General features: G+C 47.1%; 2 protein-coding genes across 3 annotated transcripts; both read right to left on the reverse strand.

The window, feature by feature from the left end:
• Positions 1 to 730: 730 nt before the first annotated feature.
• AMDHD2 (amidohydrolase domain containing 2) lies at positions 731 to 10,480 on the reverse strand. Of its 2 annotated transcripts, XM_036738945.1 has the most exons (12): positions 10,240 to 10,459; positions 9,059 to 9,195; positions 8,340 to 8,479; positions 5,347 to 5,404; positions 4,972 to 5,026; positions 4,598 to 4,810; positions 4,369 to 4,457; positions 3,853 to 3,997; positions 3,618 to 3,725; positions 3,300 to 3,368; positions 2,634 to 2,735; positions 731 to 1,064 (listed from the first exon to the last, which is right to left on the reverse strand). In XM_036738945.1, the coding sequence occupies exons 3-12, from the start codon at positions 8,396 to 8,398 to the stop codon at positions 976 to 978; spliced, it is 987 nt and encodes a 328-aa protein (XP_036594840.1). In that variant the 5' UTR covers positions 8,399 to 8,479; positions 9,059 to 9,195; positions 10,240 to 10,459; the 3' UTR covers positions 731 to 975. The 2 variants fall into 2 exon arrangements, with proteins under 2 accessions (XP_036594840.1, XP_036594839.1); XM_036738944.1 differs by lacking the exon at positions 5,347 to 5,404 and having other exon boundaries at positions 10,240 to 10,480.
• A 763-nt stretch (positions 10,481 to 11,243) lies between these two features.
• Positions 11,244 to 20,563, reverse strand: ATP6V0C (ATPase H+ transporting V0 subunit c). Its single transcript, XM_036738401.1, has 3 exons — positions 20,305 to 20,563; positions 12,462 to 12,645; positions 11,244 to 12,099 (listed from the first exon to the last, which is right to left on the reverse strand). Exons 1-3 carry the CDS (start codon positions 20,372 to 20,374, stop codon positions 11,895 to 11,897), a joined length of 459 nt encoding a protein of 152 aa, XP_036594296.1. The 5' UTR covers positions 20,375 to 20,563; the 3' UTR covers positions 11,244 to 11,894.
• Between the last annotated feature and the right edge of the window lie 866 nt (positions 20,564 to 21,429).

Raw genomic sequence — 21,429 nt, forward strand, 5'->3', positions numbered from 1 at the left:
TAGGATTTCTCGTTGACCCTTTCACAGCAGACCTCTACTTTCACCAGCATCCCAGTAAAGTCCCCTCATTCCCATTTGTCTGGACTTCCCAAATTAATTCTGATCAGGTCAACCCCCTCTTCAAACGCCTTAAATGATTCCCTAAACCTCCCACCCATGTTAACAGAAGTCTTCCACAATTTGGCCCTAACTTAGCTCTCTGACTTTATTATTCCCCTGTAATGTGGGCAACCTGGTTTAATTCTCTCTGAAGCACAGCCCCTATTTTCCTGCTTACAAGTTCGTGCTTAACTCTCTCTCTCCACCCCCCCCCCACCTCACCCCCGCCCCCCCCCCTTTATATCTTCTCCATCTACCTAACTCCTACCCAACCTTCAGGACCCAAGGTCAAGTACTTTTTGTAGAAGACTTACTTTCTCACACTTCTTTTATCTAACCTCATTAGTCTTTTTATTATCTGAACTACACAGACCTAACATGTTAATCTGTCCTTTTTCCTAACTGCTTCATGTTTGTTATGTGGGCAAAGAATTACAGCAATAAACTCCTCAGCAAGAAGGCCAGGTTAACTGGGCCACACTAAATTAAAAACACAGCCTAATGAAAAACAAACAAAATAAGAAGGGAACACAAAACACTCTTACGTGCATGTTCATCTGTGTTGATTAAAGAGGGACAAGGCCTGACGACCATCAAAGGTCCCAATCAATACTCATCATGGAGCAAAGAGTGGTAGCAGCAGGATAAGGAGTATCCGTTTTATTTTGGGGAGTAGGAGGAGACTACAGAAGAGGCCCTTCTATGGAGTCCATGTCTAAGTCCAAGACTTGGGCTCAGTATTCCTCTAAGTGCAGGGTCTAGAAGGGCCAGGAACTTCTGTCCCCTCAGATATTTAAGACCCCAAGGAAGCTGCCAACGTCAGTGCAGATGCAGCATTTAGCTGAGGGCTGAGCAAAGTCTTCTGGCTCCAGCCCATCAGTGACTGAAACCCTTGTCCTTCCACACCAATTCCCCCGCAATGTATGTGGCCTTAACATTCAGCGAGTCATCGAGGACCACGAAGTCTGCAGACAAAACACCGAGGGAAATGTCCTTGTGAAGCATCAGCCTCCCAGTATGTAGGGAGATCACAGAATCAATTACCACTGCCCCTCCCACTGTTTTCATCTGGCCAAGGTATCTTCACAGCATTTCAGAGTCGGAAGGGACTTCAGAGGCCTCCAGTCCAACTCACACCTGAAAAAGAATCTCTTCTACAAAATACCTGGCAGGTGCTCATTAGCCTTTGGTGAAATACCTTGAGAGGAATCACTATCTTCCACAGCAGCCTCTCTCAATTCCAGGTCACTCTCAGAGTTAATGAATTTTGTCCTTGAATCTGGCTCTAAATTTGCCTTTGCAAATTTAACCCCACTGTGACCAAGCACAACACCTCTAATCCCTCTCCCAGTGACTTATTTAAGCCAGCTATCATGCCCCCTTCTAAGCCTTTTCAAGCTACACATCCCTTGTTTCAACTGGTCCTCATGGCACCTTCACCCAGTGTCTCATTTATCAGCATTCTTCCTTGGGAATTGGACAGAGATCATCCCCATCTGATAGATGAGAGAACTGAGGTTTAAAGAAGAGTGAGTTGTATATAATAAATATATTGCCTGTCTTCTCAAGGGGTAGGGAAGAATCAGGAGGGAATGAGAGAATTTGTAACTCAAAATTTTAAAAAGTGACTTCAATGGGAAATGTTTAACAAAATAATACAATATGTGTCTGTGTGTGTGTAAACAGTCACCAGAGTGGGAAGGGGGAAGGCTTCAGAATGATCCCAGAGTTTTTACTCTTACCCCATTTTTTAGTCAATAAGGGGAGGGTTTATGCACAAAGGAAATCTTCACCATTCTCCCTCAAACATGACTTGCTCCTGCCCCTCTCCCTTCCCATTCCTCATTCTTCTTTATGATTCTCCCAGAAGCCCCATGAAAAAGGAGAGGCAAAACAAGTACCTGGAATATCCGTGACCTGATAATCAGTCATTTTTTTTTCCTTCTGGGCCTAAATTTCCTCATCTATGTAATGAGGTACTGAACTAGACTATTTCCTAAATTATTGAAAAACACTATGTTATAAGTATGAAGAAATGCCAGTGGGGCTGGAGTGACTCATCCTTATGGGATGGGAGACAACAACAGGCTTAGGAAGGGACAGTGCCAGGGAGGAGGAAGATAGCCTAGAGAACTCTCTGGAACTGAAGGCTTCTTTCTTTTCAAGGAGACACAAAAGCTGTGATGGTAGCTTTTGGTTTTCAGCATTTGGTTACCCAGCCTAATCTACATGGCACTATTGGCAATAAAATTTCACAGAAAATTCTGATTTGGCTTTAGCCAGTGTTGGCTTCAGGGGTGGTTAAATTGGAAAACAGTTTAGCTGGTGAGCAGATATCGTATCCTACATTCAAGATGAGCAGGGAAGATGGTCCCAGCCATTGAGGCCAGATAGGAAGAGGGGATCTCATTTGAGTCTTGAAATTAGAAGAGCCATGGAAAATAGTCTCAAGACCCAAAGACTGCACAAATGGGAAGACTGTACCCTTTCACCCCACAAGGTTTGATTCCCCCACGATCCCAAACCCCAGATACCTGCATCTGAGCCAAAGTCCAAGGTCCCCTTTTTCTTTTCTATCCCTAGCAGCTGGGCTGGGTGCAGGGTTGCAGCCTCGAGTGCCATCTCCACACTGCAGCCTGTTGGGCAAGTGATGAGAATAAGCAAATGCTGTTCCTCTGGAAGTTCGTATTCCTGTGATGCTGCCTTCCAGCTTGGCCAGGATAGTGGACATTTGGCCCCAGGAAGCAGACAATAAGCAGAAGAGAAAGGGGTGTCTTGGGAGGGAGCGTCCCCAGTGGGGCATTAGTTTGTTATGCCCTGGCCTAAAAAAGTTTCCTGTTATGTTCTGTTAACTACTTCTCAAACACTAGAAATGCACATCTGCCTGAATAACAACGAGTAGAACACACAATATTTCACCCAAGGTCCTCAGGGATCAAAGTACCCTTAGAAGCTGTGATTTCCTGAGACATACAAACAAGAAGGGCATATCTAGGCCTAGAATGAATAGACCCAAAGGCCCTATGACATTGCAACCAAAAAGGTCTATGCTCTGATTGGAGCAGGAAGAAAAGGACTTAAAAGAAGAGAGCTCCTGGTAGCAACAAAAAGCAGAGTCAACCCCCTTCCCCCCCAACCCCCACTTAAACTTCTTGGTCTCAGTTTCAAAGAGCATCTATCCCCTTCCCCAGGCTGAGGACCTGTGGCTTGAAGGAAGTGCCGGACACAAATATCCAATGAGGCCACACTGCCACAAAGGGTTTTGGTACCTATGGGAAAAGAGACAAGAAGCTAGACACAGATGCTGAGGGATAGACATGGGTAGAGTTGAAGGATGCTAAAGAAGGGGTTGGATTTCAGTGGCAGATGCTACGGGGACACTGAGCAGAATGGGGTGTTTTGGTAGGTATTGGAGCTGTTGGGGCTTTGTTTTATTTTTCGAGGGGAGGGGAGGAAGTCAACTAGAAATCGGCATCCCTTCCTTTTAGCCATTAGGACATAAATCTCTACCCCTTTACCTGCCACACGACAAATCAGCCCATCTACCTCGATCTCTTGCTGACCCAATGTGTGGCGACCATTGCCCAAGCCCAAGGCAGGAAGGGCATCGGTGACCAGCACAAGCCCTAGAAAGGGGAAGATCACAGTTTGTGTCCCTTAACCACCCCTGACCCTTTGTTCCCTCCCTCCACTGTCAGTCTAGTCACACACTGGGCTCCCCAACTTTGCTTCTATCCTTCTCCTTGTTCCCACCTTTGGGATGGGCACAGTGTGCAATCCTTAGGGCTGCAGGGTTTGTGTGGATACCATCCGCAATCATTCCAAAGAAAACTTGCTGTCCAGGTGGGATCTTGTCACTAGTTAGAAGACCCACAATGCCAGGATCACGATGATGAAACTGAAAGTCAACAGGGGCAAAAGGAAGAGGCAGACTGATGGAGGAGCTCGCCCATAAGCACTCCATATTGCCAACATCACCCTTCTCAGGATGAGATTTCCAGAAACCCTCTCCCATTCTTCTTAGGAGTTATGTCTCCCCCTAACCATACTACTCCCTTTCTTTGAGCATGTCCTCCACCAGAACACCAAGATTTGTGCAGAAGCTGGAATAGGGCTCACTGAGGCAAGGCTGGATCAGCCCAGTCATGTCACATGGCGGGGGGGGGGGGGGGTCGGTCCAGGACAAATCAGGGATAGTGAAAGAGAGGAGGACTGCTCCTGAAAGGACTGGGACAGGAATGCCTAAGCAAGTAGCAGAAAGTCACTCACAGGCAGCATGGCATTGAAGAGGTGGGTGATAAATCTGGCTCCATTCTGGACTGCTGCTTCAGCCTCCTGCAAGTGAGATACGGAGTGACCTGGGAGGTTGGGTCATAAGAAGAGGAATTAGTGTTGGTAGTTGTGGGGGACATCTAGGGAGGAGAGAATTCTGTGTTATAGAGAGCTTTCAGGCAACAAAAACTGTCTGTTCTATATACACACCCCAACCTGTTCTCACCCACGGATACACAGATGCCACGGGATGTGAGTTCCCTGATGATCTCGTGACTTCCTCTAAGTTCAGGGGCCAGGGTGATTATGGCAACATTGTCCAGGGATCCATAGGTTTTCAGCAATTCCTGGAATGCACCAGTCTCAAAATTTCGAATGTGGGATTCAGGATGTGCCCCCCGTTTCTCAAGGCTAATGAATGGTCCTTCCAGATGCACCCCTGAAGAACAGAGAAAATGGACTCAAGACAGGTCCATTTTAAACTCCTCTCCCTGTCCTTTACTCCTCCAACCCATCTTTCTTCCCAGGGCAGGTAGACCCAAAGAATACAAAGAAGTGGTTGTTGAAGAGCCCTATGGGGTTAGAGGAGCAGTTACTCACCAAGAATCCCTGCTCCTTTGGGGCTACCATTTCTCACAACGATATGAGGAAGGATCTGGGAGAGAAGAGCAATTAAAGCTCTAGACTAGACCACACCAGACCAGACCAGAACCCCTTGTCCAAAGCTAAGCCCAAAGACAAAGCAGTCTGGTCCATCCAGACTACTACTACAGACTACTGGTACATCCCAGCCTAGCTAAGATCCCAGTGCCCAGGACTCCAGCCGAAGCACACAGGTCTAGAGCCCAGAATCTAGCCCATCCCAGAACCCATAGCCAAGAGCTCAGAGTCCAGAGCCCAACCCAGCACCCAGCCCAAAGCCAGGACCCTAATGACCATGGACCAAGGCCCAGAGCACAGCCCAGAACCCAATACCTTACACATTTCACAGCTTCTCCCTTCTCCCAGGAGAAGAACTGCATGGCTGGTGGGGCTAAATGGGCAGGAAAAATCAGAAAATCAGTGAAGAGAACTCCGAGGGCCTGAGCCAAGGAACAGGATGGAGTTAGATATAAAAGCAAAAGAAGTCACAGAAAGTGAACATCGAGACAGCTCCCTATAGAATATAAAGCAACAGCAGGATGCAGCAGGAAAACCTCACATCTAAAAAGTGACAGGGCACAAGAAAATCCAGCCTGGAAATGGATTAAGTAAAACATTTGAATTCTCCTTTCAGCGACTCTTTTACAAAAATAGTGCCAACTGATCCCTAGAACCTGGAGAGAGGGGGCCTCTAAAAGAGCCCGTAGCATATCAGGCCTAGAAGTGAGTGACCTTAGAGAATCAGTCCAGCCCCCTCATTTTATAAAAGAGGAAACATCCCACTTATCCCAAGTAATATAGTTAGAAAGTTAGAAACAGAAGTTAAGCTTCCTCCACCCAGAGGCAGCGAGGTGGCTGAATGGAGAGAGTGAAGGTCTTAGACTCAGTTCAGTTCTGGCCTGTGTGACTCTGGGCCCCTCCCAGGGTTGTTGTGAGAATCAATAAGCTAACATTTGTAAAACGCTCAGCATGGTGCCTGGCACTGCTTCTTTCTTCTTCCTGGACTTCCTCTAGGTGGTAAGAAGCAGGGTGGAAGTCTACAGGGCACAGGGCAGCAGTGATCAGTGGGTCTATGTTGGTAGCCCTCAAAGCAAGAGCTGGCCTAAGGAGAAAGAGCCCACTGGACAAAAAGGACACGTCCTGAGGATAAAAGTTGTAGCTAAGGCTAGAGCTCCATTTGCAAATTTGACTTGAGGAGATGGAGAGGAATCTCCTCAAATGTCTCCCAACAAGCTACATCTCATATCACTACCAGATTAATCTTCCTTACATGTAGATTTGAAAACGTCACCCCTCTGTTCAAAACTCTTCAATAGCCACCTAGTACCTACAGAATAAAAACAAACTTCCTAGCCAGGCATTCAAGGCCCAGGATGGCTCCACACCTACGTCCTTCCAAGTTTTCTCTTTTCTTCATGTACCCTGTATTCTAGTCAGACTGCTCAACACACCCACCCCAATTCCACCACTATCTCCATAAATGTCAGCAATTTACCATCTCTGGGCCTTAGCCCAAGATATTCTCCACTCCCAGAATATCCTCAGGTCCCAAATCTACCTTTTAGAGATGCTACACCTCCCTGGGAACCAGTCTCAAATTTAGGACCTCAAACAGAAGAGTGACTAACAGAGATACTGACGGCAGGGACCATACCTTGTTAATCTCTCTGCTTATGCCCAGTCAACAGTGGTCTACACAATTGAATATTTAATAGAACTAAGATGAAGGAGAAGAAAGTGTGTGCAAGTGATATTAACTGTTGTTAGCCTTTTTAAAAAATGGTCAATATAATACTGTCCTAGAAGTGCTAGTGGGCACAGGTGTGAAACGAGAATCCTGAGCTGTCTCCATACTGAAATCCAGGAACTCTGAGTACACTTAGGCCAGAGATCCAGAGAAATATTTTTAAAATATTTAAAAATGTAACCATAGTAATGGTTAAGGGAATTGGCTCAGTGGCCCAACGGGAAGAGAGAATAATGGGAAAAGACAGAGAAAAGTATCATGGGAAACACGCCTGCTTAGAAGATAGGCAGAAACATAATGATGCTGTGAGTAGAGGGGATAAAAGAATCAGGAAGCAGAGGGTCCAGATGTCATTCAGAGAAGGAGTAAGAAAAAATAGAGGGGCTACACATAAGACTCCTTCTTTGACAGAAGTGGTCTGTTCAACCACATGGTCCTAGAATGTGGTTTGTTGCAGACGGGCAAAGAGGTCAAGAATTTCTGAGTCAAACTAGGAACTGTGCGGTATTAGGAATAAGGCAAAGAGCTCCCCAGACTTAGCCCTTGTGTTGTACGGTCACTGCAGGTCTGTATGATCCTACTTGGGAAGGATCCCAACCCTCAGGCGGTGTGAAGTGACTGTGCATGGCCCTGGGGAAGGTGAAGTTGTTCTACCAACCTTACAGTGCCCTACAAACTATTACTATTATTATGGTGGCTTTCAACACCCTAGATCCAACACCTTTAGAACCACAAGTGCTAACTTCATATGCAACCTGATAGCACCACCCCTCCTCAATATATACCCTACACCACAGTCAAGTTATTCACCTTCCTTAATATATGCCAGGCTCCCCCTGGAATACCTGCCTTCTTTCTCTCCCCCATAAATCTGAACCATCTTTCAAAATCCTGTCAAGTCTACCCTTTCCTAACCTTAAGGGACCAAATATTGATTAGGCACCTACCCTGTGCCAGGCACTACGCTAAGAGCGCTTGACAAATATTACATCATCTAACTGGGAAAAAAGCCTTGAAACTGTGTGATTAACTGGGAATCCACATGCTACCTTCTGCCTGTGTAATGAGGCAGCACTAGCCTCCCCCCAAAAAACAAAAAGATATCAGGCCAATCACCAATAAACTCACCCATACTTCTATGGCCTAAACCAAGATTCCCCTCCATACATGCAAAATCTTCCAAAACCCAGAAGAAACTGCTTCATTACAAAAACAACCAGAAAAAAAAAGGAGTTGCTTTTCACTTTGTCTAAGGCCCTCAACTTATATTTTCCTGTGCTAGTGGTTCTGATGAAGAATTTTTCACTCATTCTAAAAAGGTTAAATAAAATACAACTAGTTAGTAGGTGGCAACTAGCTAGACACAAGAAATGACCAGACAACAAAGATGGATGAGGCACCTTGAGAACAATCAATGACCACTGGTCTTTATGGTGAGGGGTGTGGTGGGTGAGTGAGAGTTTAGTAGCCTGCCTGAAAACAGGGGCCTAGACTAGAAGACCTCTGGGATTTGAGAACATAAAGAGTTCTCTGGACGAAAGGAAGTAATGACAATACCAAAGGACCCCAGCTTACCTACCTTGTGATAAATTTCAGGTGGTGAGGTGACCAGTGTTGGGCAGAATGAAGTAACTCCATGAGCCAGGAGATTCTTGGCAACTAAAGCAACCCCTGAACTTACACTTTCACCGGGCAGGGAGAAGTCCACTCCAAATCCACCTGTGGCCAGAGAAAGAAGCTGACCCTCACTGCCCCATCCACACCACCTATCCCACCAGTCACTGCAGGACATTGCTCCATCAGTGTAATGGGTTATTCACCTATGAAGTATGTACCTAGGCACTACAGTAGTTAGACCAACTGAAGCCAGAGTCCAACAGAACAATGGAGATAAAAGACTAAGGTTCCCGGGAGAAACATAAATGGGTTGAAGAGTTAAGAAGTCAAATGAATAAGCTCTGCAGAGTTTAGGGAATATGTCTAATGGAGGACTAACAACTCTGAGATCCATAAGAGATTCTGAATAGATAGAGACCACTAGGTCAGAGAAAAGGGTCTTCGGGAAGCAAACCAGACTAGAGATTCCATATTAGGAGGGGATGGGGTTCTGGTTGAAGTGGGTATGGCTGTTAGGCCTCCCTGTTGGAAGAAGCAAAGTTGGGAACAGAAAGGGCAGGCATCCTATAGAAGCTCTCAACTCTGTAGTGGGAGAAGTGAAAACAAAAACCATTAGACTGAGCTGGGGACTATAGAACGGAGGGTGGGAGGTGGAGGGGAAGGACAGGCACCTTTTCCTACCATTTATCTGAACATCAATTAAGCCTGGAGCCAGGATGTGGCCCTTACAGTCCCTCTGCTCATCAGCTGATTTCTTCTCATCAAAGAAAAGCTTCTCTGGATCCAGGATTTGGCCTCCTCGAATCCACAGATCCTCCCTGAAAGTGCAGAGCTTAAACAAGTAGAATGGGAGTCAGGGTGAGGGGGGCCCTCCCCATACAGAATCCTACCAAGAGTTATTATTTCTCTAACCCAGGGGTGGGACATCTGCTGCCTCAGGCGCACTTGTGGCCTTCTAGGTCCTTGGGTGCAGCCTTTTGACTGAGTCCAAGTTTTACAGAACAAACCCTTTTATTAAGGGGATTTGTTAGGTGAAGTTTGGATTCAAAGGACCGCGCTTGAGGACCTAGAGAGCCATATGTGGCCCAGAGGCTGCAGGTGTTGCACCCTTTCCAGTCTAACCTGAGGAGCGGCTAGTTTTCAAAGTGAATAGAGTGCCAGGCCTCGAGTCAGGAAAGCTCCTTTTTCTGAGTTCAAAATAAGCCTCAGACCCTTACTACTTGTGTGACCCTGGAAAAGTCATTTAACCCTGTTTGCCTCAATTTCCTCATCTGCAAAACTAGCTGGAGAAGGAAGTGGCAAACCAACTCCATTATCTTTGTCAAGAAAACCTCAAAGGTGGTCACAAAGTCAGACACCATTCAACAACAAAAACCTGAAGCAATTCAGCCCTGACTTCCTTCCAGACCCACCGCCCACCAAAACTCAGACTCATCCTTCTCTACACCCCCCCCCCCCTTGAGACCAGAGCGGTCTATTCTCCTTCAGAGCAGGGTCTTCTCTTCTCTTCTCTCCGACTCTAGAGGCCCTTCCTCCCCTTCTCGGATCCTACAAGTTCCTCCACATTCCAACCCTCGCCTCATTCAAAATCAGAAGTCGTTGTCCCCTTGGATCCTGGAGACTCATGTTGGCCTGGATCTCCCTCCTGACTCCGCTGTCCACCCCACGACTCCATCGGTCCCCGTCCCCTCACACGCCCCTCCCGGTCGATCCGGTCCCCGTCCCCTCACACGCCCCTCCCGGTCGCTCCGGTCCCCGTCCCCTCACACGCCCCTCCCGGTCGCTCCGGACCCCGTCCCCTCACACGCCCCTCCCGGTCGCTCCGGACCCCGTCCCCTTACTAGCCCCTCCCGGCTCCGCACCTGAGCAGCTCGTGGCCGCGCAGAATGCGGCAGTTGGTGAACTGCACGATCCGGGCCTCAGCCCTGACTTTGTTGGGGGGCATCCTGGACTGGATTATGGGGGTGAGGTGGTACTGTCGCAGGGAAAAGACTGGCCCTGGGCGAGAAGCCTACTTCCCGCGGCCCTCCGCAGCCGGGACTGGGGGACGCCCTCGGCCGGGCCGTTTCTCCCCGTTCTGGGGCCCAGCCCCGCGGTCATGTGACCATCGATCAGCTGACAGCACGTGACTAGGGCAAGCGCTCGACCTCGCCCCCAGACAGCCCCGCCCACAGCGATCCCCACAGCAGTCATTCTCCGACTCCCGCCGCTCTCTCCGACCCGAACTCGGCCTCCCGCCAGGTAAGCCGGCAGAAGGTTCCGCAGCACGTAAGGCAGCGTCACACCCGGGGCTAGGCAGAGCGCGGCTAGCGGAGTGGGCAGGAGACAAAGCAGGGGCAGGCCTAAGGGCACTAAGGGGGCTGGCGTCTCGGAGGAGGCAAGTGACGCAAAGGGCTGCAGGGCTGGGCAAGGGCAGCAGTGAGGACAACCGCAGGTGGCCTCCTCCGCTTCAAGCACCCAGATGCACTTTCAGAAGTTGAAGGTTCTAATGTATGCTGGTCGTGTCACCCCCCCAGAACCCATCCCTCCTGGTTAGACTACGTCTAAAGCCTCTTCCACCTTTATTCATGAGCTAACCACCACCCGAAGGTGTTCCTTCCCTCTCCCATCCATCCCTCCCTCCCTCTTTCCCCATCTCCAGACCCCAACACCTTTCCATTGACAGCATGCAGTCTGAACTTTTTATACTGACAGCTGTTTCAACAGACTTGGTTTCCTTTGTAATCTGCATTTTATCCATTTAAAAACAGCATTCCACAAGGGGTCCATAAAATGTCAGACTGTCAGTCCATGACACAAAAAATGAGGAAACTCCAAAGTAAAGGCTGCCCCACCCATTCACAGATGGACACACCACACCAGCCCCTCCAGTCAGAATTTTATTTGGAAACATCACCGTGAGCCCTGGCCCCGTGCTACACAGCACCACTGGAAACACATGTTCAACATGTTCCCAAATCATACTATTCTTACTACTACCAGGACGCTACAGCAATCTTGAATTTCAAATTATCACATCGAAGGAATTCTCAGCACTTGACATTTAACCCCACAGTGCAATAATCTACCTATATTTAAGATTAATATATAGCATGGGAAATTGAAAATTCTTGCTCCATAAACGTTATGAACATGTCAAATCTTTATAAATAAACATCCAGTGAAGAGAAAAATGACAATCTAATTCATCTTTATACACAGAGTACTAACGGCAAATGGGTAGGGAGATTGCACGGCTGCCTGGCCGATCCCAGGAGGCCTCAGCCCCAGCCGGGCCCAGTTCAGGCACCATCCAATCCAGTGCGGTGCGACACAGACAGAAGAGTCACTAAGACATTGCGCATTTACAAGACCAACTACCGACTGGACAACTGCACCAGGTGTCAGGCCATTCGTTCTGGAGCGAATTGGGAGGTATGGGGTGGTTCAAGACGGGTCTTTACATCATACTCTGTGGCTGAAGGGGTCAGTGGGGGGAGTGGGAGATGGGGCACTGGGAAAAATGGGAAAAGAAGGTCTACTTTGTAGAGAGAATGAGGGCCACAATCAGGCCGTATAGCCCAAGCACCTCAGCAAAGATCAGAATCAGGATCATCCCCACGAACAGTCGGGGCTGCTGCGCTGTCCCTCGAACACCAGCATCACCTACAATGCCAATGGCAAAGCCAGCTGCCAGCCCGCTCAGGCCCACGCTGAGGCCTGCTCCCAGCTGAAGAAAGCTCCTATAAAGGTCAAAGGTCAGAAGTCAAAGCCTCAAACAGGCTAGCTACTCACATGTAAAGGGGGGGGGGAGATATGCTGACCTAAATTCTTCCCTCCACTAACTACCCCTCCCCAATTCCCCAGAGGTCACGCTGCTCAGTTAATAACTCTTGAATGAACAGGGTCAGCAGCCAGAAGAGTAAATATGCACAGGCAGGAAGGGAGGGAGCAAGAAAAGGAGAGGGATCTTGTTACTGAGGAGGTATGGGTGCTAGGCAGATAGTTACCCACTAAATTATTCATGAGTTTCCTCTGTGACCTCAGTTTAAGCTGAGAGAGTGGGGGATGGGGAGGAGGTAGGAGGTCCAGGACTGGAACTCACTTGAACAGTGTGATTGTTGGTGTCAGAGAGTTGGCAATGAGAACAGCCACCACCAGACCATAGATAGCGATGATACCAGCCATGACGACAGGAATGATTGACTTCATGATCAGCTCAGGTCGCATGACTGACATGGCTGCAATACCAGTGCCACTTTTTGCTGTGCCATAAGCCGCACCAAGAGCTGAGGAAAGAAAAGGGAAGCAGTCAGTCAACAAGCACTTATTAAACCTGTCTCTACCCTTGAAGGGTTCAAATTCTAATGGGGGAGGCCAATATGGAAAAAAATTGCACACACAAGACGTGTAAATGGGAGCCAATCTAACAGCAGGCACATGAGGGATGGGAATGGCCACCTGTAAAAGGGGGAGTTTAAGCAAAGTCTTAAGGAAAGCCAAAAGGATAAGTGAAAATGAAAACCTTCCAGGCATGGGGGACAGTAGATGAAAAGAACAGGTGAACCAGAACCACCTTGAAGGCAGGCCTGTAGACAACACTTGAAAATTTAATCCAAACCCACTTACAGTCTCACGCTTCAGAGGTATTGTTTTGTCCTGCTTCTAGTCTGAGAGCATTTAGCACTCCCCCCATCCCCTTCCCCAAACCTCCAGTTCCTATACAGCTTGGGAAAATGGAAAGAAATGGTCTAAATATTATAACTGACAGCTATAATCCCTACATCATAAGGGTCAAGTTGTGTAACAGAGAAAAGGTCCAAATGTGATTTAAGTCCATTCTTCACTGTGGACCCAAAAGCTCAATGCAAACAAGGCCTTTAAAATCTAAGAAAACGTGTATCCCTTTCTTTACCAGGAGTTCTATCCATGAACTTGGAATTTTTTGACAACAGTAAAGCAACTCTTATTCCATATACTCATAGAAACACAAACTGTTTATATCTGCTTGGTCCCAGTGCTTGTTATCTAGGAGAACCTAACGAGATAGGTTAAGAGCAAAATGGAAAACCTCAAGCTTCTCTCAAGTATTCTTTTAAGATGAGAAAATGATTAGCGTATCTGAAGGGAATGTACATCAAGAAGAAGCAATTTAAAGTTTTACTTCAAAGGTTATACCACCTTAAGCAGACACCCCCAGTATAGGTTTTTACTTAGCTGAGAGAAGACAGGGGAGGTTGGAAGCTTAAGTGTCTAAAGGAGGAAAAGGGTGGAAAAAGAGCAGAGCAAAATGGCTAGTTTTCTTCATTGTAAACCCTAGGACCTGTTTTTTACCTTCATTTATGGCTCCTAAGATAGGAGGTATGAATCACCTTTCTGCTTAGTCCAGAAGCACAGGTTACTACCATCCACACCCCAGCACCGTTTCATCTAGTGGGGTTCCTCTGCTATAGCCAAGCAAAGCTCTCCCTTGCTTCTTTCGACCCATAATGCCTTCTCATATTTCATTTCCCACCTGGAAGTTCTAGTCCTAGTAGCCCAACACATCCAAAGAAGTGCTTTGTCATGACAGTCAGGATAAGCTGGCTAACAGTTTCAGATATTTCAGGTCATAGAAAGCTACTGGCTTGTTGATAAGTGATAGGTGACCTTGGAGAAAGAAATGTCCTTAGAATGGTGAGGCTAGAAGACAGATTTCAAGGCTGTAGGCATGAAAAGGTCTGGAGGAAAGTTGACTATCCAGGAATTTGAGATAAACTGGATAGATGACCTCCAAGGGTCAAGAGATGTACACAATAGGGTGGGGATTAACCTTGGTGGTCAGAGATACAGAAAAGACACCAAAAGAATGTTTATGGGGAAAATAAAGCAAATTGAATCCATGCCTTCTAAATCAAATATCCTATTTGAAGCAGCTTCTACATTTACTTCAGGTCAACATGCAAAGAAAGACAAGGAAGTGGCAGAAAATACCTAGAACTCTGGGAAGAAGAGTTGTGGACTAAAGACCAACTTCTAAACCTAAAGTACTGATTATCACAAGGTTTTTGCCAAGAATTCAGGCTCAAAGAAAGCACTTGCCATTCTGATTACCAGTCTTAATTTCTAATTGGCTGCTTTGCCTCTGGTCAAGAAAGATAGATAATTCAGAATACTTTGAAGCCCCATACAACTATTATTTATTATTAGCCTCCCTACTTCTACTCCACTCTGAATCTAGTCTTCACAGGCTGTTTGGATAGCTCTAATCACAGCACCCACTGCCTACTATCAAGACCATGCTCCCTAATCTTCACAATCAGAGGCCATTTTGGCCCTACCAGGATTTTCTACTGCTCCTTAAAATACGCAGTTCATTCATGGTTCTGTACTTTCATACTGCTCGTTTTCTACCTATAATATTCCCCTCTTGCACAGCTGTACCTTACAAGGACAAAGACCAGCTCAAATCCCATCTTGACCAGAAAGCTTTCCCAGATCACTCAAATCCACAGTGGAGTCACTCTTCTTTAAAAGACTACAGTACTTCCGGTGTGTGCTAACTGGAAGATTTGATATATGCCTTGAGGAAAAGAGTAAGGCCAAGATTCTCCTGAATCCTTCCATTGCATCTAGCACCAAGAATTTGGGCACATAGTAAGAGTTTAGTTTTCAGCTTTTTGCAGATGAGGGAATTATCTGGAGTCATCCTGGATCTGCAGGGATTTACTTCAGCCTTCAAGAGCACAGTAATAGGATCTTAAATGAAGTCCTTAGCAATCATCTAATCAAATCCATTATCTACAAGATACTTTCTCTCCCCCTCAGTTCCAAGGCTCTTGGGTGACTGATCAGGTTGATTCCTGTTCTCACCAGAAGGGGCGGGGGGGGGGGGGGGGGGGGGGGGGGGGGGCAGGGGGACACGGACATGAACAAACGTACCTGTAATAGTAATTAGCATGGCATGTATAAGACAATAAAGAAATTTATTTTTAAAAAAAATATGTTTCATGTTGAATGAGATATGAGGGTAAATCAGTATAGCTACTGAATAAAGTAAGGCCTTAAATGTCAGGCTCATGGGTTTGAACTCCAATGGCAGTAACAAAAAAGACCAGCTATGCTCCTGTGCCAGATGGATAGGATTTAAGGAAGCCCAAGAGAAGTTGTGAATAGTTTAAAATAAAGGTGATGTGGGCCTAGTGAGGCATTCCGAAGGGATGAAGATTTTAAAACAACTCAAGTTTTCTAGTCTAGGAAGAATGGCAATGACAAAATGGTATCAACAAAAATAAAAAGGTTAGGACCACTAAGGTTCTGGGAAGCAAGCTGATTAATTTGGCTTCGGACAAAAAGAAAATATCCCATAAACAACTGACAATACAGGACTAGAGCTCAGGAGAGCAGATTAAGGGCATGGATAGATTTGGAAGTCATCTGTTTAGAAGCAAAGTAGTTGAACCATATGAAAATTTGCACTCTCCAACAGAAAGCCCTTGGACAAAGCTTTGAGGAACAGTCAATTATTGAGGCTGAGGATCCAGCAAAAGAAATGAGAAAAGCCAGGGAAATTGGCTGAAAAGTAGGAGCGTTGTTTCAACAAAGTATTTAATGTTAAATGTTACAAAGAAGGCAAGGAAAATGCACAAAGGAAAAAGAGCCATTGGATTTGGCAAGAGAGTCATTGGTGACCTTGGAAAGAACAGTTTCAATAAAGTGGTAAGGGCAGAAATCAGACTGAAAAGGTATTGAAGGAGTCAACATGAAGAGATGACTAAGAGCATGAGGTGAGTTGGATAGTTACTAGATTAGGTAGAGTCTAAGAAGGTTTTACAGTTGTTTATAATGTATACAGAAAGAACCAGTGCTTAGACAGACTGAAGATGCTGCATAAGGGAATAAGATCCTAATAGCATTAGGCAAAGCCTAAGAATTGGGCTTTGTGGTACTGTGGAAAGAAAATGAGACTTGGGTTCAAAGCCTGTCTTTGCAGAATACTACCTGTGCAACCTTGAGGAAAGTCACTTAATCTGCCTACCATATATTTTTCATAAATGCTCTCTGAATGAACACAGGCAATAGTAGCTGTCTTCTGATTTGGGCACAAGCACACAGTAGCCAACATAAGATCTGAAAAGCCTAGGATGAACAAACAGTACCCACAACCACTTCATCCCATGACTCTAGGCCAGACCAGAGAAGCTGGTGGAGCAAGCACAAAATGGAGGACAGCTAAGGATTGAGCAGCCAAAAACCAAGGGGAAGAAGCTGAGCAACACAGGTTGCTGGGCCACCACCCTTACAGCTATTGCTAAAGACTCATGGGTGGAGTTGGAGCAATCCTTTGCTTCTGTGGTGGCAAAGACATTTTTAACTTGTGGCTCAGCTCTGTCAGAAGTCTGTATACATTTGCCAAAAAATCACCTATCAATTCTATTAGGGTGTCTGTTCAAAGAAGCTAATGTATTTAATGTCATGACTTCAAATTACCTAGTAAAGAGTCAATGAAAGCTACGGACACAGATGATTTAGAAATAGCAGAAGCTGCTTCTCAGATTCTGCAAAGAATGGGAAGTAGAGTTTCTTAAGGCTTTTGCCACAAATTAAACCCCATGTGATAAGGAAGAAATGACCAGTCAATAACATTTGACATTGAGACATCACCAAAGGAAACCTGGACAAGAGACAGGCAACAGGGTGAGCAGAGCATGAGTCAGTATGTAGGAGGGCTGCTGGAGACCCTTGGAGTTTATGACTAGCTCAGTCCAGGTTTCCACTGATGAAGTATTTACTGTCAGCAGATGATATTTGCTGTTCAAACCCTTCACATACCTATAAACATACTCGAACTCAGCCACTAAAGCAGGGCAAGACAGGGCTTGGTCACTGAAGCCAAAACCCAAACCCAGTAAATGAGGATAAGACCAGGCAAAACCAGTCAAAGGAGACTGCTGACTACGAATCAATCTCTTTACTAAACTCTTCATTCTTCTCATAATTAGAACTCTTTCTCCCATATACACTCCATTACAAATATGGCTCCTTCTGAAACCATATTCCTGTCCCCTTCCTTGTTTAAACATTTGGTCTTCAAAGGGTAGGTATGGAGGGGGCGTTACATGCTTAGCACCCAGGGACTCTGCTTGTCTTCCTAGGATATGTCACCAACTAAAGTGACTTAGTTCTCCCTAGCATTTTTAAGAGAAACTAAAAATCTAGCCTTCAAAAACAAAAGGGGGGGGAAGGGCTGTGATATCCTCTGCAGTTATGCTGCACCCCGCTATCTTTACCCACTCCATATAACATTGCTAGGTGGCTTATCATCACCTCCAGGATCAAAAATAAAACTCTGTCTGGTCTTTCATAGCCTTGTGACACTTCTGCCCTTTTCAATCCAGTGATATTGGCCTCCTTGCTGTTCCTTGAAGACACTCAATCTAACAGATCTGGGCATTCTCACTGGCTGCCTATGCCTGGAAAATTCTCCCTCCCCATCTTCTTGGATGCCCTGCCTTCCTTTACATCCAGCTAAAATCTCACCATCTATAGGAAGCCTTTCCCATTTTCTCAATTCTACTGACTTTCCTCTATTTCCTATTTATAGCTTGTCTGAACTTAGTTGTTTGCATGCTGCTTCACCCATTAGATTGGGGGCAGCTAGGTGGGAAGTGGATACATGCTGGGCCTCAGACACTAGCCGTGTGACCTTGGGCAAGTCACTTAACTTCTATTTGCTTCAGTTTTCCCATTGGTATGAGGATAATAATAGTACCTACTTCCCAAGATTGCTGTGAACATCAGATGGAATAATGTAATGTGCTTAGCAGTGCAAGGCACATAATAAGGGTTAGAAATGTTAGCTAAAATTGTGAGCTCCTAGGAAAAAGGGACTGTCTTTTGCCTTTCTTTGTATCCCAGGGGTTAGGGTTAATACAGTGTCAGGTACAGCACTCAATAAAAGCAGACTGACTGGATCTCCTTTGGAGCCTTAGAATGGTACATACCCAAATTTCTAAAGAGTTTGAAGTCATAGTCTTTAAAAGAGTGGGGACTTCAGGGGGTCATCCATTTATTTGGACCCCCTTAGGCAAAAGAAAGTGAGAGGTCAAATTCTTCCCATCTTCTTCTTAGGTAAGGAGACACTAGGGTTTTCTACCTTCATTCCAATTCTTAGGCATGCTCCAGAGCCATACTCTGCCTCAAGAGTACAATTCAGCCAGTATTTAAGTGACCAGTATTTATGTTACTAGGTTCTGAGGAACACAGAAAAAAAAACAAAACTAAACTAAAACAGGGAACAGTCCCTGCCCTGTAGGAGTTTACATTCTATTTGGAGAAAACAAGCACAAAGGCGGCAAAATACAAAAAATATAGGAGGAAGCGGAAAGGGGAGGGAAGAGAGGAGAAAGGCTTATGGGGAGAGATGAGATGGGAGACTGAATAGGAATATCAAGTAGCCTAGTGGGAATGTACCAGTGTGTGAAGAAGGGTAATGCATAATGAACCTTAAGCTGGACTGTGAAGAATTTTAAAAGCCAAAGAAATCTGCTTACACTGTAGAGGGAAAAAGGGAACCACTATAGCTTCTTGAGAAGGGGAGTGGGAAGAGTTGAGGGTGACTGGAAAGATGGTGGTGCCTCAAAACAGAAAGAAGGAAGTAAAAAAGAGTGCTTAAGGGGAAATACTGAATTACTTTAGACGTGCTGAGATTGAGATATGCCTGTGAGATATCCAGCTGGAGATCTCTGATAGGCTGAAGGCTTTCAGGAGAGATACTAGAGCTAGATACACAGATATGGGTGCAAATGAGAACACACAATGTAAGGAGAGAATGGGGTCGAAGACGTGGATAATGATCCAGCAAAGGAGAAGGAAAAAGAAGCAGCCAGACTTGGAAAGAACAGTGTCACCAAAGCTAACACTATTTGACAACTGGTAATGATGGAGACCAGTTTCAGTTGAGTGGTGAGGTCAAAGAGTAGAGGGATTGAAAAGCAATAGACAAATCTTTTCCCTAGGAACAGGAGGCCACATGGGAGGAAAAAGCATCCCAATTCATGTATCTTGGGAGACAAGGGCTGCTAAGAATGAGAACTGTCTCAAGTGGCTTAAGGCCCATGGAATAGGATGCTATCTTTACTGGGCCTTTCACAGCTCCAAAGGAAACCCAAGCCTTTCTAAAATTCCCAAACCACTGCAGTGAGGACACAGCTGATATTCAGGTCAAACCTCCAAAACATCAAATGGTCATGGTGAACTGAGACCCCCACGAGGTGGGTGAAGATTGTCTTTTGGGGGAATGCTAGCATTTCAAAGGCAAACACAGAAATGACTCGGATGATTAATGATGCTCTCTTGACAAAAAGAGCTTCCGATCTTATTCCAGCAGGGAGAGTGCATGGGAGGGTGTATCTGTGAGCTAGATGCCTGCTCTCCAACCTGTTACACCAGTCAGGCACCCATGCTCCCTCTTCCAGGGATAGGTTCTAGGAGACTGAATGGGTCAGAAAGCCTTTTTAACGAGGCCGCCCACAGCACCATCCTGGAAAAGGTAGGGCCCTAACATCCCGGCATCTCCAGGAACTAAGATGGCAGCTCCGCAAAACGCAGCTCTCGCCCCTCCCCACCCCAGACCTGCGGGAGTCCGCAGAAGCGCGGGTGGGGGGGAGGGAGAAGGGACAGCCGCCCCGCACAGTACCAGTCCCGACCCCGCACCCACCGATGGTCAGGAACCACCGGGACCCTCCCAAGGTTCCCCTTCCCCGAGACAAGGTGCCCACCACAAAGACCCCCCCCTCAAAATGAGGAGGGAACCCCTCCCCTCAGTCACATGACGCGGCGGTGGGGCGCGCCCCCCCCGCCGGTTGGAGCTGTCGTCAGCCTGTGACGTCACCAGGTCCGAGTCCCGGATGCCGAGGTCCAGGACCCCCGGAGACAGCGAGTTCTCGTCCCCACCCTGCCCTTCTCACCGCTGAAGATCATGGCGGACGAGGCGCCCATGACGCCAAAGAAGGACGCGTATGCGGGACTCTCGGACATGTCTGCGAGGGGTCGGTAGGCAGGAAGGAGAGCGGGGCGCGGGGAGAGAGGCAAGGGCACGGGGCCAGGTAGCGGGTAAAGGACTGCAGGGCGGGTAGGCAAGGTGGCACGCCGTGAACTCGGGAGACACCGGCACCGCTCCGCGCTGCGATCTAAATACCACCACCGCAGAACAAAATGGCGGCCGCAGTGGCGTCACATGATCTGAAGGCCCTGCCCCTGGTCTGCACCATTTGGCGCCGGTAGGAGGGGACCGATTGGGTAGGACTGGCCAGCCTACATCACATCTGGTCATCCCAGGAACATAGCTACAGGCTTACTATACAAATTCTATTCTTACTTTACACAAGTGAAGATTCCTGACTTGACTTCGTCTTTCCTTCCATAAGCGCAGCACAGGGCGCTACCCTCTCCCCCTTCAGTTTCAGACACAGTGTGCCTGTTCGACCACCTGACTCCGGGGGCGGGTTCACAGCTCCGCCCTCCGCCGCAGGATTCGCTTTTATTAGCATAAGGGGTGTGTCTTTGGACTTCGCACCGCCTCCTCTGCGGGCTCTGCTTCCCCGCCCCTCCAGACCCAGTGACAGCCTCGATCTCTGCCCAGGGAACCCGAACTCCTGGCTTCTATCGGTGAAGCGCCGGCCTTGGTTTCCCCAGGGTCCAGGCTACTTGGCTTTGTATCACCTTGCCATATTTCCGCATAAGTGGTTCCCTACCCCACCCACCCCCAGCCTACTCTCCTCCGTCTAGGCAGGTCCCGACACCATCTTATTTTGTGTTCTGTCTCTTCCTTTCCTACCCCCGGCCAAAGTGATCCCCATTTACAGCCTCCCAGCTCCCGAAAACCTGGGGGTGGGGTGAGAAGTCATCTCAATGGCTACTGGAGTCCAGTGATGTGGGTAGTGGTCAGTGGAGGGAGGTTAGGCCTCTGGGGCGGGGTGAGTGCCTCGAAGTCAGGGGTGAGCTTACCGTAAAACCCCAGACATAGAGATCGGCCTTTAAAACCCGTAGCCAGACTAAGACCCCCATTCTCCAGGTGGAGAGATTGAACTGCA

Source organism: Trichosurus vulpecula, chromosome 9 (genome assembly GCF_011100635.1).
Source record: "Trichosurus vulpecula isolate mTriVul1 chromosome 9, mTriVul1.pri, whole genome shotgun sequence".
In the NCBI taxonomy this organism is placed as follows: Eukaryota; Metazoa; Chordata; class Mammalia; order Diprotodontia; family Phalangeridae; genus Trichosurus; species Trichosurus vulpecula.

What these genes read in the sequence shown, in the direction of transcription:
- AMDHD2 (XM_036738944.1), bottom strand. Translation starts at nt 10,322, where the DNA reads ATGCCCCCCAACAAAGTCAGGGCTGAGGCCCGGATCGTGCAGTTCACC. An exon ending in TGGCATCTGTGTATCCGTGG is followed by an intron (nt 4,458 to 4,597) that starts GTGAGAACAGGT and finishes CCAACCTCCCAG; the next exon opens with GTCACTCCGTATCTCACTTG. An exon ending in TCTTCAATGCCATGCTGCCT is followed by an intron (nt 3,998 to 4,368) that starts GTGAGTGACTTT and finishes GTTGACTTTCAG; the next exon opens with TTTCATCATCGTGATCCTGG.
- ATP6V0C (XM_036738401.1), bottom strand. Translation starts at nt 20,374, where the DNA reads ATGTCCGAGAGTCCCGCATACGCGTCCTTCTTTGGCGTCATGGGCGCC. An exon ending in GTCCGCCATGATCTTCAGCG is followed by an intron (nt 12,646 to 20,304) that starts GTGAGAAGGGCA and finishes TTCTTTCCTCAG; the next exon opens with CTCTTGGTGCGGCTTATGGC. An exon ending in CCAACAATCACACTGTTCAA is followed by an intron (nt 12,100 to 12,461) that starts GTGAGTTCCAGT and finishes TGACCTTTATAG; the next exon opens with GAGCTTTCTTCAGCTGGGAG.